Consider the following 21957-nt stretch of genomic DNA (forward strand, 5'->3'; position numbering starts at 1 on the left):
TTAGTGATGGGCATAATCGAGTGAACATAATCGAGTTACTCGATTGTTGATAATAATCGAGATATCTCGATTATTAAAATAATAATCGATTATGTAACCGAGTGATTTTTCACTCGAACTATAGTAACTCGAGTACTCGTTACTCGACTACTGAGGTACCTTATTCGAAACTTTATTTTTAGAATCCTAAGTTCAAAACTCCGAACAGGGTAAACGGTAAAAACTAAAGAATTGAATGAATAATATTTTATATTAGTCATTACTTAATATTTATATTTTAATCATGGTGCACTATGTTATTATTATTGTTGTGTACGGTGTACGTTATTGCATAGGAATACCTGCTTTCAGCGTCTCATATCAAGTAAAAATGACTTAAACTGCAATAAATTCCGCGTATTGGCGATAAAGTAGCCTGATATCTTTAGATATGATACCTGTTTGTTATCTAGCGGTATAACAATAAACTTTGAATCCGTATACATTTTACTGAATATGCGGCATAGAGTGCCGTCGTGCGGGTGCCCGAGGGTTAATATCCGTTTAAATAAATATTCTTTCATTTTGTACTCGCTAGCACGCGTTAACAGTCGACACTGTTCACTAACTGTTCATCAGTCTTTAGTTCTTTACCTATTTATTAAAAATTATTTATTTTTAAAATTTAAAAATGAGACCGGGTAGTAAACAACGTTCAATAGTATGGGAACATTTTAAAAAAAATTCCGACGGAAAAATTGTTATTTGCCAGGTGTGTAAAAAAGAGTTTAAACATTATGGGAATACAACTAATTTAAAGGGTATTATTACTATTATTTTACATTTTATTTTAAACTATTAAGACAAATCCATACATATTATGCAGCTTTGGTTGACCAGTATGATACGTGGTCTAATTATTATTTAAATATTATTATTAATTGTTTTATTATTTTCTATACTATTTATTACTTGTTAATTTTATTTCAAGTTTATTTTGGTGATAAAGCGGTGAATGTGTGGATTGGTTTATATAAATATTAATACAAAATTATATAATAATATTAATATTAATATTAGTCCACGTTTAAAAAATTAAAAATAGAGCATTTAAAACGAGTACACCCAAAAACACTTAATCCAATTGGAACTAATAACGACGATCCGGATAATCAATTACAAGATGCTCAAAATATATCTAAATCATCTACTTCTGCAAATACCTCTTTATTGCCATATCAAACTACTACTTCTTCACAGTGTTCTGAGCCACCTTCTAAACGATCTCGTCAACTTACACTTTATGGTTCAAAAAAAACTATTGGATTAACAGAAATGGAAACCAATGAAATTAATAAGTCTTTAATTAAAATGATAGTTTTTGATTATCAGCCACTCTCGATAGTAGAGAACGCTGGATTCTTAGAGTATACTAAAAAGTTACAACCTCTATATTCTGTCCCCAGTAGAAAACAACTTACAACCAAATTATTACCACAAGAATATGATATTATATACTCCAAATTAAAATCTATGCTTGGAACAGTAGCTGATTTATCTATCACTACCGATATGTGGACATCGGATTGTAATAAATCGTATATTACTGTGACTTGTCATTTTATATTTGACCATCACTTATATTCACCAGTACTTGCTACTCGGGAAGTTTTTGACAGTCATACTGGTATTAATATAGCATCTACTCTGAAAAATATTTTTAATGAATGGGGCATAGCAGATGAAATAGTAACTATCGTATCTGACAATGGGTCCAGCATAAAAAATGCTATAAACGAACATCTGCTCAAATATCATCATCCGTGCGTAGCACATACATTAAATTTAAGTATTAATGAGGCAATAAATGGAAATCTAGATATTATTCAAATTTTGAAAAAATGTAGGACCATAGTAGGTCACTTTAAACACAGCTCTTATGCTAATGGTAAACTTAGAGAATTTCAATTACAAATGAACCTACCTATATTAAAAGTGAAACAAGATGTTGTAACTCGATGGAATTCGAGTTTGATAATGATTGAAAGACTACTTGACATTAAAAATCCACTATCCGCTACCATGTCATCTCTTCCTCGAGCACCTAATTGTTTAAATGCGTGTGAATGGGAAATATTATTAGATTGCATTCATATTTTAAAACCGTTTGAGATTATGACTGCTGAGTTATCGGGAGAAAATTACATAACTATTTCTTCTATTATACCGTTAATTAGAGGCTTACAACATATAATAAAAAGTGTACAAATAAAAAATACTATAGGCGAAGCATTTAAAACTACCTTAATAGATGTAGACAATCGGCGATTGGGGCATTTAGAAAAGAATAAGATTGTTGCAAAAGCAACATTTTTGGATCCTAGATTTAAAAAAACTGCTTTTGGATTACTCGAAAATGCTAATAATGTACAAAAATGGATATCAGACGAACTAACACCGATGATAATATGTGCAAATAACGATATTTATAATACTGAAGTAAATAAAATTCAGTCTACAACAACAGCATCAACTTCTGATACAAGTAATTCAATTTGGGATCATTTTGATAATAAAGTTTCACAAGTTCAATCTTCGTCGAGTCCATCTACAACTTCAACTTTGATTATTCGCCAATATTTAGAAATGCCACTGTTGGATAGGAAAAAAAAATCCATTACATTTCTGGAAGCAGCATAAAAATACCTTTCCAGAGTTATATAAAATGCAACTGAAGTATTTATGTATACCGGCTACATCAGTTCCTTCGGAACGAGTATTTTCAAAAACGGGGCAAATAACTAACNATTCACAACACTTGTAATAGTTGTATTGAATAACTATAGCTTATAGTATAATCATTATTATTCAATTTTTTATTTGTCATACAAGCTTGCAGGACGCCATGCCTTCCAGTGGCCTTATAATACACACAAGTAATACAATATTGGACTTACGGGATGTTGTGTCCATGCCAAACATTATCAATCAAATAATTCATCATAACATGTTGAGCTACATTAATTTTTTTATATGTATTATTACAACTGACCAAATGTATAAATACACCTAACCTAACCAAACACATCAATACATTAACATAAAACCATCAATTTGTGCAATTTGATTGTAAACATTGTATACAATATGAGTAAATACAATTCATCATAATGTTGAAAATGGATAACCAATTTATTGGTATCACGTTGAATTAGCTCGTTTATTTTGCTCATATAAAAGCTCATTATTATTTTTTACTTCTCTCATAAAGTTGAATTTATGTACCAATAATACTTTGTAGTTCAACCTCAAGACTTAAAAGTTATAAATATAATCCATCAAAAACCATAGATACGTATAAGTATTTATCAAATAAGATAATATTGTAGTCAACAATCTCAGAAAATATTATAAAATTAAATTGTAGCAAACTTAAGATATTTAGAGACATATATGAGTATGGGCCAACAATAAATTCATGATTAAAAATAAAATTAGCCACCTATTCAAGCTAAATGCTCTTGCAGCCATTGATGATACTACTAAAACACTATTATTTAATAACTGATAACCAGTGGTGTAGTGGAGGGTATACACGATTATACGGCGTATATACCCAAAACGCTAAAATGCTTTAATGCTTATAGGAAAGAAAATAAAACAAATAAGCGGATATACATTTGTAGCCTTTTGGATGATAACCATACTACCACAATTTATTAATAATAAACATATAATTTGAAAATTTCTGATTTTTTTTATTCTCATCACTCCGAGAAAATTGGGGTTTCAAAATACTGAATAATTAATCATGATTAACTTTAAAACGATAAGAAATAGGAAAAATTATAATTGTCTAAGGATGTAGAACATATTTTAGAAGTAAAAGAAGCTCAAATTATTATGCTTTTCAAAACAATCAATTTGACCAATAACCAAAAACTAATTTGTATCAACTCAAATCAATTCATTCATAACAAGTGTACCTATATGTAATAATCTATATTCCAGTTTACTTGACAATAATGAAAATGATACTTTAATATTAAACAATATTCAAATTATAAGCAAAAATACAGGGCCAATAAAATGTTATTAAATACATCGAATATTGAATCTGTTTAGGTGCATTGATACTATGATAGAATGTTGGGCTAGCCACAAGCAACCTAATAAGACAATAAAATATTATAGGTTGGTTAACCAAATTAATTAAAATATGCATTTAATTTTTTTTCTATGGCCCTCATCCTCTTGGTCATAAACGATTTGATATTAATTTATTGTACCTAATAACTAAAAGGATATCTAATCTATTGTCTTCAATATAGACAATTTTAAAATCTGTCAGTAGTAAATGAATATTTATGTACGAGTAGTGTGTCTATAGTTAAGCCGGTTAAGCGCTCTATAATATGCTTCTGTACACGCACTTATATACAGTGGCGGATAGGCCCACCGGGAATTCGGGATTTTCCCGGTTAGGTATGGGGGCCCCCACGCTTTTACAGTTTTATTTTTATGTCCTGTTGGCTGTTGTCAGTTGTCACTTTATTAATTATTATGGACTTGTTTGATTGTCAATTACAGTCAAAACTCTTTATAACGAAACTCTTTACAACGAAAAACTCTATATAACGTAAACATTACATAATAATGGTTGGTTTGCTATATAACCCATTAGACAATTCATTCTCTATAACGTATTAGTCACTCTCAATAACGAAACAATATTTTATGTTTCATAATACAATTTACGTGTTATCGTATCTATTACATATATAAACTATACAAATAATCGGCAATAATGCCGAATAAAAAAGTCCAAACTAAGATGACAGACTATTTTAAATAAGGTATAAATATGTATAGTATAAAAATTAAATTATATTTAATAAGTATGTATAATAATAATAATAATTCAATATAATACGTAAATATATATAAAATAATGTAAAAATAATGATGTGTTTGATATATAATATTACATTGGTACATACCTTTATACATAAATAATTAAAATTTTGTTTTTTTTAAACTCTCTCTATTACGAAAACTCTCTATAACGAAAGAAATCTCTTGGTCCCTTCAGATTCGTTATAAAGAGTTTTGACTGTACTTAATAAATTATTGTATATTATTATATACATTATTTAACTATGAATACCGCTGACAAAAAACGAAAATATAAGTCAGGAACATTGAAACGAAGTAAAAAAAATAGAGAGGCATTACTACAATGTGCAAATGACAAAAATCAAACAAAAATCAATTTTTTTCAGATAATAAATTCCAAAGTAAGTTTATTAATAATTAAAATTAAGTTTCATATTGTTAATAAAACAAAATATTGATTTTTTTATTACATTAATAGGTACTCATAAACAAAATCAATCATATATACATAATATATTACAGTGAATAATACAATAATACAATTGGTACAACTAATTTTCTATTAACATTTAATAATGCCTCGTTAATTTTTACTACATTTAAAAAAAATTGATAATTTATGTATATTATTTTGGTTTGGTTTTATCGATGTACAAGTAGTTAGTTTATTTTTTTATTTTGAACATGTGTTTTTGTTTTTTATTTACTACTATAGTTATGTTAATGTATTAGGTATAGATAAAGAACTTTCCAAAAACACAGTTGATAAATCTATAGCAGAGGTACTCGAATCGGTATTAATCAATGACAATGTAATTGAGAATAATACTGTTTCAAAATCAAATATTAATTGTACAAACAGCTTTTCTAATGTCAAGATAACAGATAATTCTGCAAGTAATTATGGTAAAAATGAATATTACATTGTATATAGGTAACTTATTTTTTATTCAAATTTTAGAATTTGATAATGTTTATTTCAAAAAACCTAATGAAGAGAATTTTGTTGAGTACTGCCTATTTCACCTATGTCAACCAGAAAAAAATATTCCATTCTCATCATTAAAAGCATATATTTTTCGAAAAAACGGAGGAAAGCGAATGTGGGTGTCTTATAATTGCAAAAACTTATAGTTGTATTGTTGTATAATATGTTTGGCGTACGGTGATGGTACTGGTACATTTTCCATTGGTTTGATGAAATGGAAACATGTGTAGTAACGCATTGAAGAGCATAAGGTTACCTTAACTCGTAGACATAATATTGAAGCTCATATAATGAGAAAAAATTGTGATTCCGTTGATTCTCTTATAAAATTATAAAATATGGTCTGAGTTCAGTTAGAAAAAACCAAGTTGAAAATAATAGGATTGTGTTAACTCGCATAATTGAAATTGTAAAACTAATTGCCAAACGTGGTCTTAGTTACTGTGGACAGAAATTTGGAGCTGCTTATACATTAAGTAACAGTAGTTTGGATCACGGTAACTTTTTAGAAATGGTGCTATTAGTGGGTAAGTTTGATCCAGTTTTAAAAGGTCATTTAGACAAAGTTATTAAAAAAAAAGTACAACTATTCACAATTGACAATTCTGGTACAAAACGAGGTGGTGGACTAATAACTTTTTTGTCTAAGACTACTGTAAATTATATTGTTGAAGCATAAAGCCAGATAATCAAATCTATAATTAGCAAAGAAGTAGAAAAAGCTGGAATGTATTCAGTTCAACTAGACACAACACAGGACATAACAGTTATTAACCAATGCTCAATTATTATAAGATATGTTATTGATACCAACATTTATGAAAGATTAATTGCAATGGTCAAATGCACGCCAAATAAAGGCATTGATTTTGTTAATTTACTTCTAAATAATTTTACAAAATTGGGTATTGATTCAAAAAATTGCATTGGAAATTCTACCGATGGAGTTGCCAATATGCAGGGTGCCTGCAATGGATTTTCAAAAAAATTAAATGAAGTTACATTGACACAGACACATATATGGTGTTATGCCCATGGTTGAATCTTGTAATATGTGATATAACTAATAAAATTCTACAAGGTATCAGCTCATTTGGATTGTTAAATAGGTGTGCAGTTTTTTTAAAAGAATCTTACACCCGTATGGATGATGTGTGGACTAACAAAAACACAAAACGAAGAATTTGTTCTATTGGCAAAACAAGATGGTGGTCTAAGAATTCAGCGTTAACCAAATTTTTTGGGTATTTTAATTCTTTTGATAACAGCTTATTTGTTGAACTAGTCACTTCATTAGAGGAGAACTGTAAAAATTCAAAAATTAAACCTGAAGCGCGCTTAAAAGCCATTGGTTTTATTGAAGGACACTGCAAATATGAAACAATTCTAACTGCTCAGATATATTTAAGGATTTTTAATATAACCACTCAACTTTCTAAGTATCTTCAGGGATTTGGTGTTAATTTTGTAGCTGCTTTTCAGATATTGGTAATATAAGTAAAATATATATTTTTTTCAAGTTTTTGTTCATCAGGTTTATAGAACCTAATATTTGTAATTATTTATAATATCTGTATAAGTATAACTTTTCCAGAACGCCGTTGCCGTATCGTAATCGATAACGGGCGTACCAAGTGATGGCAACTGGCAAGTACACTACTGAGCTATAGGTACATTGTGGCACCTTTGCGTTTCTAACAATAATTATTTTATGTAGTACTTTAAGTTAGTCTTCAGCAAATTCGTCTTGGACTTGAGTATTTACGTGTAAATAACTAAATAATTAATACTGTAAGTATATCCTATTTTTATAATTTAAAAATTATAACTTTTATTACTTTTAACAGGTTTTGAAGTATTGAAAATCGCTTGAAAATAAAATGAAAATACCCTTAGAAATTGATACAGACATGAAAATTAGTGATCTTAAAAATGTTTCAATTTAAAATTTAGTGTGTATTATTTTAATCATGTACCTACCTCACGTTAAGATGTTTTTCTAATTCAAATGTGTCACGTGTAACATAAATGGTTTATCGATTAGAGAAATGAACCACTTTTAATACAATTACAAAAAAAAAATTAATATTAATTATACAAATTAAATTTTAATTAATAAATTATTAATCTAGTTGTATTACAATATATTATTATAGTTGTACGGGCCGGGTACGAACGTCGAACAATAATAGGCCGTAAAGCCCGGTCACCAAAATACCGCTTGCGTTGCACCACTACTCATCAACCGACCTGTGTTGTGTGTGTGTATTTATGTATAGGCATATACCGATTCAAATAGTCGGACGGGTTCGACGAGCAAATCAAGTGAATGCCAGTGAGTGGTGTGCGTGTAAATTTGTATAGGAGTGGGTTGTGTGCTGAAGACTAATGCCAGAAAGATAACTCGAGAATGAGCTATACTCAAATATTGCTGTAATACTGGTAAAACGACAAAAAGAAATGTATATAATATCTATGCATATCAATGACTATCCGGCCATTAAAGCCAAACTACTGAACAGTATGATGATAATATGTGGCCTTCCTGGCCCAACAGAATAAAAATAATAAGAAACAATGGTAAAAAAACTCACAACTTTGTCGGTGCACGGATGGTCAGCTGCTGTTACCTATACCTACACAACAATACGGTTATAAATCATAACACGGGATACAAAACCGTTGCATTATACAATATAAATACAGCGATTTGAGAAAGTAATTAATAAACCGTAAAACACTGACGGTTTGCGACTACGATTGACTTATAATTTTATGACGATTCACGCCTAGCAATTACTACAATTTTTATATACAAAAACGGCGACCGGCACATGAAATAACATCTCGATTTTCACGTTGACGCCTGTGCTCGGACTAACTAAATATCGGCAATTGTACTGGTGTGCTAATCTTCCGCGCTAATAATCCACTAATTTTGCCTCAACCCGTTGAATAGAATATGGAAAAAAGACACAACATTGCCGCTGTCATACAAACAACGTGAAATTCAATAGGTATGTCAACCTTTATCAAACGAATACAGCCAGAAAAATATAATTTGTGCATTACATGAATGTTAGTTGCCATAAATAATATCCTTTACCGGTACGATTGTGGCACCTTTACGTTTTTAACAATAATTATTTTATGTGGTATTACACATTTAGTTATTTATATTCTATATTTCCTTGTACAATTCGGCATGATATAATAAAATATTTCTTGACTGATATAGAACCCACATTAATACAATACACAACTAAAGGATCTACTGATTATATTTTAATATTTATAGTACCTAAAGGACAGTCATCTACGTGGGGGTGAAGTGGCCGAGTCGACCGAAGCGTCGGTTGCTACGCGCACCGTCCCGGGTGTTCGAATCTCGGTCACGGGCGGCATCGCTCTTCGGGCAGTAGCGATGTCTGGAGAGGGAGGCCGCCGCCCCCGCACGCGTGTATATATGCAGTGGTTAATAAGCACATAATTTTTTTTTTAAATAATTGTATTATTTTTATTTTGTAATTATTTATTATATCTGTATAAGTATAACTTTTCCAGAACACCATTGCCGTATCGTACTCGATAACGTGTATACCAAGTGATAGCAAGTACACTATACTATAAGCTAATAGGTACATTATAAATTCTAAACTGTAATAGTAGTCAGGATTAGGCAAAATTATCAAAAAAAAAGTAATTCATTACAAATTACTCAAAATACCAGTATTTAATTACAAATTACTAATTACTTGATTGTAGAATATTTTATTACAAATTACATAATTGAATTACTTAAAATTACCAATTATATTAAAAAATTATTTATATAAAAAAGTGTATAAATTAAATCAAAAAAACATTAGAAAAATATAGGTACATAGAAAAATTATATAATCCCGTAATTTTTATTGCCTTTTAAAAATACTAGTTTTTCACTTTTTCGAATTGTTCGTCAGACAACCGGGAACAAGTAGGTGCCATTATGAAGCCAGCAAATGAAAACTATCTCTCTACCAGTGCTGACGAACAAATATTAGTATTATAATTAATAAATAATTGTTTCACAACAAGATAATTGTTTAAACATGTAAAACTTTTATTTTTGTCGTTAAAAAATTGCAATATCTGTAATAAAATAATCTTTCAGTATCGCTACAAATTACTAACCATTACATTTATCAGTAGATAGAATTGATAGAAACATAAACTTTGAATTGTGCAGTTCAATTTTAAATTTATACTAGAAAGTAATTGTTGGTAATTATAAATTACTATAATTACACAAATATTATGTAGTTAATTATCAATTACAAATTACATCAACATTTTATAATCAATTACCAATTACAAATTACTGAAGTAATTGAATTACTGTAATTGAAAAGTGCCCAACCCNCCCCCCTTTAGAAAAATAGAAAATTTAAAAATTTCTAGTTTATTCTAAAATTTAAAAAAAAATTTTTAAATCTTTTTTTTTAAACTGAATAAATAATAAATACTTTATATATATATATTATGATCGATTTATGTATGTATGTATTTATAGTATAGTGCTCAAGGTGGCAAGGTGTATGATAGCGTAAACGTATCTTCTCGTCGAATTCCGGAGCCTTTCGTAGACGTAGAACGGTCATAACTCATAGATAGAGGGCACTTTTCGTGTGTGATTTGTGACTGCACAATATTAATATTATATATAATATAATATATACAATAATATAATTATGTATAAACAATAAATTCTAATTAACCTGATTATTTTGATTTCATTTTATTGAATTGTTTGTCAAACAGGATCGTCTTAATGGTTTAGTGTTACTGAGTTATTATAGGAATGTTGTTATCACGCCAGATGAAGTATTAAATGAAATGGCAAAGAAGCCGAGAAAAATTGACTTAGTGTTATAATGAAAAAATAATGTTTTATTCTCACTATTTTGATGTTTTACTCAATGTAATTTCCTATAGAACTATCCTCTATAAAATTTCTATCCATGGAACTGAACCCTCCCCATAGAAAATTCTTAGCTACGGCCCTGACATCAACATTTTACAATCAATTACCAATTACAAATTACTGAAGTAATTGAATTACTGTAATTGAAAAGTGCCCAACCCTGATAGTAGTAATAATTAATGTTACCTACTGGAGTACAAGTTCAGTGCCCTAAATACCAGATGTGTTGAGTGTGATGTATGAATGATAGGGCCAGTCTTTCCTTTTTACATGCAAAAAACCTCAACACGATTGCCGTGCTCTATAATATATGTGTTGTTTACTAATTTTCCTCCCCTGTAAGGCTTATTATAGTGTTGATGATAAAATATCGAATTATTAAATAATCAATGATAATTTTTATTGAAAAGAGGCTTAAACATCTGAAGATATTGTACTCTTGTGTACACATTACATTGTAAGTGATACTGATACATAATTACATTAATGATTGAATTTAAGGGTAACGATTAACGTGTATATATTTATATTATGTATAAGTATATAGTATATTTCTTCTAGATATAAATGGTTTTTATTTTGGTTTATTCTTTCCCCCAAAATGACGACGAGCGACGTTGTCGATCGTCGATACAATATAATATACCATAATATTATTATATGCTATAATATTATGATTGTTACTTGATATTAAATTTAATACCTTTTGTTATGAAATATTTTCTGAAGTATACAGCGTACCTATTCCTACACACTACAAAGGGATTAAAAAAAAATTCAACTATTTTTATCACCTCTTGATATGATTTTTAACCAGGGGAAGCAGGAATTTTAAGAGAAAGTTCAGTCTTACGTTACCGGATATAGACGAAAAAATAATAAGCAGTGTTCATCAAAACAATGTTTTGTTAACTAACATAAATATTAGGTACGTAAAATATTTCATATTATGTTCCGCAAACTGTATATTTTTCGATAAAAACAGTTTACTTATTATCTGAAGATGTTAATAAATCAATAATATGATGCACAGTGCTCGTTATTTTTTGTCAATAACCGGTGGAGTAACGCAAAATTATTTCTTGGAGTTCCGTCTTCAGCTGAACGTAGGCCGCAATCGACGGCTCGGCTATCCATCTATATATAGTCTATACAAAATACATATTCAGCAATTGACATTAATTATTGGCATTATAGCATTATCAATAAAGATAAAAAAATAAAATAAAATCTCATAAAAGATGATTTGTAGAACTCTAGGCTGTTTTTTATTTAATATTATAAACACGACTCTTTGTCAACAATTAATATTAACGCAATTTTAACCATTATTTTTTATTATAGCCTGAATCTAAAATCTTTTCTTTTGACCGACGTCGAGGTCAAATTTGGAGGCATATCTATATAAGCATAACACAGACATAGTATAATAATTATAATACCTAGGTAGTTAAAATTAAAATTAAATATTAACTAACATTTGCGTGTATACTTCATATCACTATATCACTAACAAATAATATTAGTATTTCGTAATTTGTCATTAAATAAAAACTGTTAACAAACTTGTAATAGCATGTCCAATATACTGAAACATTTAAAAAAAATTTAAAAATTAAAATAAATATTAAAGAAGTACTTATTATAAACTGCTATTGAACACATAATATTATAGGTGGGTAATTTTGTAATTGTTTTTGTGTTGGTAAAATTTAGGTAATAATAAGTTATATAATGTACCTATATTACTTTTTATTAATGAAAATGTAACCAGTACCAAATAAATATTCGGTACCTTTATTTTTATTATATTGAATGTTTTTGTACCTAAATAGATATCCATTTTTTCAATTAGGTATTTTAATTAATTTTTGCATTATATTTAAATATCTTAAGAAATAACTTAAATACAACATAATATACCTAATATTATATAAGAAAGAATAGTTTTCAATTTTTTTGTTCTTAAATTTATGTTTAACCTATTCTAAAAATGTTTTCAAAATCAAATCAATTTTATAATATTCAACCTAATTAAATATACTATTTATGCAGATTAATATAATTTATGAATACAATCCACTTATATTTTAATTAATCATCAATAAGTATAATATTGTTAGCTAGTAGTTAAGTACCTACTTAATATAAATATTATGTTACTTTTTTACAAAATTTTAAAATATATTGGAGATATACAGTGTTTAAAAGCTTTGGATGAAATTGAATTATTAGGTGATTGTCCTGATGATAATTTGGAAACAGAACCTGATATTTACCGTATGATAAACCCAATTTCTACCTATTGCTCATGATGATCAAAACCTTAATTATCTCCGTCAAATTAATGTAGAAAATGCTGACAGTTCATTAAATACTTTCCATACACAATTACATTCGTTATCACCTGAATTTTCATGTAATGTAATCAATAATAACCCGATAGATGTAAATAGCAACACACACATAAATAGTAATGAAGAAAGTCTAGAAGAGAGAATTAAGCTATCCTTAGGTCAATGGGCAGTTAATTGTAATGTACCTCAAAATACTGTGAACAAACTTCTGACGATTTTAAAATTTGTAACACCTCTAACATTTTTACCAAAAGATTGCCGTACATTTTTGAAAAGTGGATCATCAAAAGTTGTAAATATTAGAGAAGTGAAACCAGGCAATTATTATCATTTTGGCCTTAAAAAAGGTATTTTAAAGTATTCATTCGTATTACCATTAAGTGATCACATTAAAATTGCTGTTGCAGGGAGTAGATGGATTGCCAATTAGCAAAAGTAGTTCTAAGTAGTTTCAGAAATAGAAATGTATATAATATGCACATTGCACTGCAACACAACAATATATAATAGAATATAATGACTATCAGTATATAGCCCTTAAAGCCAAACTACAGAACAGTATGATGACAATATGTGGCCTTCCTGGCCCAACAGAATAAAAATAATAAGAAACAATGGTAAAAAAACTCACAATTTTGTCGGTGCACGGATGGTCAGCTGCTGTTACCTATACCTACACAACAATAAGGTTTATAAATCATAACACGCGATACAAAACCGTTGCATAATACAATATAAATACGGCGATTTGAGAAAGTAATTAATAATCTGTAAAACACTGACGGTTTGCGACTACGATTGACTTATAATTTTGTGACGATTCACGCCTAGCAATTAGTTTACTACAATATAAAATATATTCAAAAACGGCGACCGGCGCACGAAATAACATCTCGATGCTCGGAGCTCGGACTAACTAGCTTTCGGCGACTGTGCTGGTGTGCTAATCTTCCGGGCACCAAGCGGCGACCGGTATCACGTCATTATTATAGGTAGGTAATGGACATATTTTATATCTTATCGTATCACAATTCACAAACAACACAATTACGGTACAAAAATAAAATAAAATAGCATAATGTATGTGTGAGTGTGTGCGTGTGACGGTCGATGGTGTAGTGGTATGCGAAGGAATTTTCCGGTACCCTTGGGGTTATTGTTGGACGGCGTCGACAATACTATGTACAGCGGAACCTCGATAAGTCGAAAAAAATGCCGTTCCCTTGGAAAAACCTCGATTACTCGAAAGACAAACTATAGATATCGAACATTTATAGATCCGGATATAGACGGATAATTGTCTAATCGGTTTGTGCGTTCAGATAATTGTACCCAATCGCTATAACTGATTCCGTTTGTCGCACTAAGGATGTCGATAAAGTCGAAGAAGGTGGTCTTTACTAAATATAAATATCTCTCTACTAAGTCAAACGTTTCTGCAGCATACTTAGAGTATAGAAATTATACTTTTAAAGTAATTTTATTCTGACGACGGTTCCAAGTTACTAATTGACTTATTTAAAGTGCGTTAAAGGTGATGCCTAGGTATTTCTGTATTAGATACTCGTACCTTTGAAATATAAGCTTTATCGCACAGAAAAACTGATTATTTATGGATTTGAGTGCAAAGCAATTAGCGATGGTTGTGTAGCCGTAACGGATAGGTATAATAAAATATAAATTAGAGGCTTTTATCTTTTATAAGATATCACACATATTCAATCCTAAAATTAAACAATATCGACTTGTATCCAAGCGATTATTTCTGTGTGAATACCGTGACTTAAAATACAGATATTTTGAGCGAATGTAATAATAATGAACCGTAATTTATATACCTAGTTGAAATTGTAAATACTTAAACTAACATATTTTATATTAAGAAATTATTATTTATAATAAATAACTTTGAGTTCCGACGGAAAAAAACGATCCTAGAGGGCCTAGTGTTTACTATTATTTTTTTTTTTAAATTATTTTAATTTATTAAAATTTAAAATGAACAAAAATATATCTACCACCTTTAAATTCATGCTTGTGGTGGTGGTAGAGAGTTATATAACATATAATGAACAATTTAATTATAAAGAAGAAAAACGGACAAGAATTGAATAATCAATACATTCAGTTAGTAATAACTAATAACTAAATATTATAACCAATATTAAATTATAACGGTTAAATATTATTATTTATTATTTATTCAAGTACTAAAAATAACCAAATCTGAATTTTTTTTCATTCCTGTAGTTATGCGATTCCCTTCTGTATAGAATAGGTCCCTCTTTATATTTACTGGTGGTTTTTTGGATCTAGAATCTAGATATTCTATTCATTTTTGACCAAACTCTTTATAGTAAATATTTTTTTCTAATAAAAAATGTTATGGAGGTAGCTTGCAATTTTTGGGGGCTACATTTTACCGAGAAAAAACTGTGGGTCAGCTGACCTCCCAAACAACCCATTTCCCCCTGGGTTCACCCACTGGACAATGCATCAAGTCTGATCCACAGCCTGGTGGGATTATTTAAAAAGGACAAAGTCGAATTTCGCCAGCCCCGATTTTCGATGTTTCCGAAACGCTGTCGCCCGAACAAAAAATACGATATGAAACTAGACGATAACACCGTGTACGCGATGATTGACGTGGCGGCGGCGGCGGCGGTGTAAGTGCAATGTGTAATTTGTGTGTAAACAACAAAAGCGTCGCGTGGCGGAGATCCGCGTGGGAGACGCGCTGCCGGCTGTCATATCTGGTCGTTTGATACTAATAAGCCCGTCGGTTTTATCAATAAAAATGTAACTAGACTCTTCCTGGTCTTCCGGCCGGCACGTGCCGGGCGCGCCGTGCCGTGTAAGAAAAAAATATGGAAAAATGAAACAATAACATTTGTGTTTTCCGAAACGTTTACATTGTGTGCGCGTGTTTGTAATGTTATTGTAATTATTATTATTATTATTATTATTATTATTATTATCGTATAATATAATATAATAATACATTATTATTATATAGTAGGTAGGAATATGTTTTATACTGTGTATTTTGGTTGGCAAGAGGGTGGCGATTTATTTCAAAACGACGCGTCTATATAATAATAATAATAATAAAATGTTATCGCACAAGGACATGACGAGCGGGGTGTATGAATGGTGAAGGGTGCAGGATAACAGTGTACGCAAATATTTTAAATTTTGTATTGAATTTTCCCGCACACAATAAACAAAACTATTTTACAATATTTTATGATTTTGTATTTTGAAAACGTCTTTAATGCATTTTATTACCAGCTGTTTAGAAAATATCTTACCTACCACAACAATATAAAATACCTACTGAATTATCCGACAGCCGACTTTGAGAAAAATCTATAAAATTGTTGCCAATTACTTATGTACTTACATTTTCAATTTCGATGTTTTTTTAACGTTTGTTGAAAACAGCGTAGAATTTTGACCCAATCATGATTCATGAGTATTTTTAATTCGAATTTACGTAGGTACTTATTCATATTTATTTAAGTTGAAACAATTAGCCGTGTAAATAATATTAAAAAAATCTTGTCATAATTATGTATACAATTATACTCATATAGTCATATATTTATAAACACTTAAATGTATTGTAGTTTAATAATTTATATCAAAATAAAAAATTACAAGTTATGTTATTTAGGTGTCTATACTAATAAAACGCGTACGGATGAAGCTTCCTCTTATACGGTTTCTACTTGAAATGAAAAATAATTTGGCTTTGGGGTGGTTGAAATAATACTCTTGAGTGTAGATATTACGTTATGTAGGTACCAATAGAAAAAAAACATTTATTTAAAATCATATAGCCAATAGGTAGGTAGGTACATTACATTATGCAATGAACACAAAAAATAAAAGTAAAATTGTACATTGTTTTAATATAATATTTTAGTTCTTGGTACAACTTACAATAGTTATAAATATTTTAATAATTGAAAATAAACATGTAAATTGTGATATAAATATATTATAAATTAGAGAACAGTTTGGTGGTAATAATATTTATAATATTTATAAATGTACACTAGTATAGTTGTGTGAAATTATCAATTATGGGGGATAAAAATATATAGGTACAATTATTGTACGTTTAAATTACATTTTAAAAAAAAGTAACTAAAAATAATTATGTATGTTAAGGGTTCATAAATAAAGCTCTTCATCTGCTATTTTCAATGCTATATCAGTCTTCTATAATATGAAATATTACGTAAATAAAATATATTTGTATATTTGTAAGATGAGACATAATTTTAAAAGCTCCTTATTTATTTACCTACACGAGTAATTCTATGCCGTATATGGTGTCAGAGCGCACAAAGATTATGTTTTTGAAAGAATTATTATAGTGGGGAAAAAATAAAAAAATATTTATAGTTTATTTTTTATTATAATTTGTTTAATAAAAAAGTTGCTTTGATTATTATGCTGATCTATTTTCTATAGTCTATTTATACCAGGTAAACTAGCCACTAGGTAAAGTATTGATATTAGAAAATTGTTATTTACTAATTGTTATAATATTATACTTAACGCTTTGTATATAACCATCGCATCTACATTGTATTATAATAAAATATCAAATTAAAATTTCAATATTTTTAGTTATCATTTTCTTTTTTTTGAGGGGGGGAGTAACCCTGGACTAAATTATTAGCTACTGTACATAGTTTATAATGTAAAGCTGTTTGACAATATAGAATTTTTGTAATAGGACGCCGTCAATAAATTAGTATGAAAAAAAATACTATAATAATTAATTATACATTCTGACCATTCTATCATTCTACACACAAGATTTAATTACAAAAATTAATGAATAAATGTCCAGAGCTGAGCAAATTATATTTCAACACAGTTTTTGTTTATAAATATTTTTAGTTCAAATTTAGACAAATTTAGATATTTAAACCAAGAATAACAATTTTAGTTATTTTGTTATAAAAATATTACTAGTGCAAGATATTTGAGACCTTTAATGTATATTATTATTTATTGTTATATTTTATACACTGAATGATATTCGCAAATGCAATTTTCCGGCGACAATTAATTAATCCAATCCATTAATGTCTAATACAATAAATAAATTTAATAGAAAGAGTATCTTAAAATACACTTGGTGAAACAGGCTTAAAGACTATTTTATCAAATTGAATTCAATTTGAACACCATCCATTACAGTGACCCATATTCGAACGAACCTACGATAGTACGATACTCGCCTGCCAATCTTTTGTTTTTGAAATTTCTTTTTCTTTTTCAACTGATGTTTGGAAAGAAGTGTTTAAGTTAAATCATAGTACATCCAATGCAGGTTTGTAGATATCTTAAGTAAGCCTACAGCTGTTGTAGCTGTATAAGTTATGCAATAGGTGCTGTGGCTGTGAATGAACTAATTAGTAGGTATTCATAGTAATTTCAAAGTCAAAATGTATTGATAAAAATCCACACAATATGTACGCTGTACGCGTATATAACAAAATTGATAAAAACAATATTTATTTTATGTGGTATTACACATTTTAATATTTATAGTACCAATAGGACAGTTATATACGTGGAGGCGATGTGGCCGAGAGCCATCGTCGGAGTGCCGCGTATGAATTTAACTGAAAACGTGAGCATAAGATACGTCGCAATGTTACGTGTCCATGTGAAACGGGCCAAGACGGAGACAATATATGCGGTTATACAGAAAAACGAAAAAACCCGGACTTTAGCGATCGATGGATTTCCAATTTCGCGAACAAACAAAATCGGCAGAGTCCGATCAACGAGTTTGTTGGATAAAATAAACCGCTACCACCGCGGATAGGAATTACAAATAAAAAAAACCCACGATAGATATTATGCGCGTGCGTATACAGTGTGTGTGTGTGTGTGTGTGTGTGTGTGTGTGTGTGAAGTGGGATATTATTGTCCGTAATAAATTATTTTAGCCGTCATCGATGTTTGTATACGTCTCGTTTGTATACCTATATAATATAATAAATACATGCACACCCGCATATTTCCTATACACTCGTACGTATTACGGAAGAACATCATGTGTGTGTGTGTGTGTGTGAGTGGGTGATTGGAGGGGTGGAGAAGAGCCAAGGTTGTTAAAAAATCAAATGTATATAATATATTATATATGTGAAAAAAAAACCCGATACTCGAAGAGACCAAAACAAATACTTAACTGCGAGCAGCATTGTGCTATGAGCCGGCGTTTGGAGGGGGGGGGGTAGTGCATATGGTAAACGATATGGGGATGCGAGAGCAAACAAATCGGGTGCGTGTATTATAGTCTCCCGTGGTTCTCGAGCGTATAATTGAAATTAATCATTTCCCAGTTCGGTGTTCAAGGGAGCGCGTATATTCCCAGCCACTGCAGCGCGAGTATCGTAACGACGACGACGACGTCGGGCGAATAAACAAATAAATCCTGAGCGGACCGATATTTTTTTCCATTTTTTATACGTCTGTGTATACGTTATCCGTATGTGTAGAAACGGAGGATACGAATCAATTTACGCTATGCGATATAATTAATGATGCACTCGCGAGCGGTGTGGTCGAAATTGGGGCATAATAAGTTTGGCGAGCGAGTGAGGGCCAATGATGTGCCGTTGCCCGTTGCCCTTCTGTATGACTGTACGACTGTGCCTATTTAGTTTAACCTAGCTAGCATTCAAAACTAGTACAATATTAAACTATACAAGTAGACTTATAATGATAAATTTATAGATGACGGGCGAGTTATGTTATTCACATATTGTCGGAGATCTATATATATACTCGCATCATTCTGCGATTGGTTGCACCTGTGACGATTTTGCGAATTTTTGTACCTAAAGAAGTGACGAGCGCACGAAAGGCAAATGATTGACAACGTCAACATTAAATTGGGAAGCATTCAATAAAATATATTTTTCTAGTCATCCTCATTCTTCACCATTTTTTACAGAGTTTAGACTAAAATATACCTACATGCCGATTGAGTGATTGACCGATTGCACAATAGGAATAATTTTGAAATAATTTTTTTTTATACTCATATTATATTATACATATGTACACAGCCACACTGGACAAGTCCAAACTTAGTAACATATAGGATGATTAAATTAACATTAGATAATAAGGTTAAGAATAAGACTAAAATAAAATTAATAACTCGAACCTAACTGGCTATTATAAAGATAGAATTAGGTCACATAATATAATAGATGGCGAAAGATACGTTGTGATTTGTGGTCGTTGTCGTGTGGTGTGTGAGGGTTGTTGAATCTAATAGTAAACATTCGACGGAAACCGTCAAAATGCGACCTATAATATTATTATAATATAATTTGTAATAGGTAATGCAATGTGTTTGTGCAAAATAAATGTATTTTATTGAGATATAATTACACCACTGACCATTATATAGGTTAGTGGTAACGAATTGTCCACATTCCTATTCACTTTTTAGGCCTCAGGGCTTAAACTTTAAAGTCAAAGGATTTCAGTCAGCTCACTCAATTCAATATTTCGATCGTTATATATAGTATATTAGTATAGTCGGGATAACTTCATTTAGGTCACAATAAGACTATTATAGATTTAATAATCAAGTTCTTTAGGAATTGTATTTTAAGCTTTATAAGTTTTAGTTATTCAGTCTAGATGTTGAGGAAGGGGAACAAAAGGGTTACTTGCCTAGGGTGCTTTTTCTAAAGAGCACCAAATCGTAAGTTATTTATAGTGTTCAATTGACTATAATATATATATAGGAGAGTGCTGCAGATCACCAATTTTATATTTTGCTGTGGGTGGACAAAAAATTATATAGGATTCAGAACACTCAACACAGAATTATTGGTAATAGTCACCACTCATCATCACGAAGCTATGGAATCACTATTATAGGTATAACTATTAAATGTTAATATACGTAATAATATGGATTTTGTCAACTAAAGATTTTCTTTTAATAATTAATTGTTTCAAATAACTCGTTGAAATTTGTATACTATATAAATGTAATTTGTTTGTGAAAAAAAAATTTTAAAATAGTAGTATCAAGCAATTCCTCCCTTGCCCTGATTCGTCCGCTTCTAAAAATGGTCGCAATGCCAACCGTTTGTCGACCGACCTCTAAAGTGGGTAGCTACATGAAACTTGTAAATACATTTTTTTAGTCTTAGTCCCCACTTAAAAACTCGATAACGCCTTCTTACCATGCACACGTGCTGCAGCACTGATATTTGATTCCATTCGTTATTCACAACATGCACATTTTTTTTATTTTCTAACTGTTGTCGACTATACAGTAAACAAATACATGTAATTTTGTATTTGTATTTATTGCTGTCAACCATTTTAACATAAATATTTCATTCATAAACATATACAAAACATAACAATAAAGTTGGATACATGATGGTTGCAGCAATGCCAAAATTGCATTACTATGCATCATAATTCACAACTAATACTTCGCCTATATTGCAGAGAGGATCTGGAGGTGATGACGAAATACTTGGCATATTGACTAGGGGATAATTTAGAAAGTTAGAACTTTATAACTTAGGAAAAATAGAAGGAATATACAGGGAAAGGGAACACAGTTCACGCAGTCCACAGATCGGTTATAAAGCGCGCAATGAATTCGGTAACTTATGTCGAATGGCATAATTGTTGATACTATACAACTACACAAATCAATGAGAAAATGGTTGGTCGCTAGTCTCTTTTTAATCTCAAAA

General features: G+C 30.0%; 1 protein-coding gene across 1 annotated transcript in view; it reads left to right on the forward strand.

Annotated features, from left to right (window-relative positions):
* Nucleotides 1–2679, forward strand: part of LOC111034775 (zinc finger BED domain-containing protein 1-like) — an 8328-nt gene extending 5649 nt beyond the window's left edge. The window contains exon 2 of the mRNA XM_022316135.1: nt 1085–2679. Coding sequence (XP_022171827.1) covers nt 1085–2679 — 1595 coding nt within the window. The remainder of the gene's footprint in view (nt 1–1084) is intronic.
* Nucleotides 2680–21957: the final 19278 nt, after the last annotated feature.

Source organism: Myzus persicae, unplaced genomic scaffold (assembly GCF_001856785.1).
Source record: "Myzus persicae strain clone G006 unplaced genomic scaffold, MPER_G0061.0, whole genome shotgun sequence".
In the NCBI taxonomy this organism is placed as follows: domain Eukaryota; kingdom Metazoa; phylum Arthropoda; class Insecta; order Hemiptera; family Aphididae; genus Myzus; species Myzus persicae.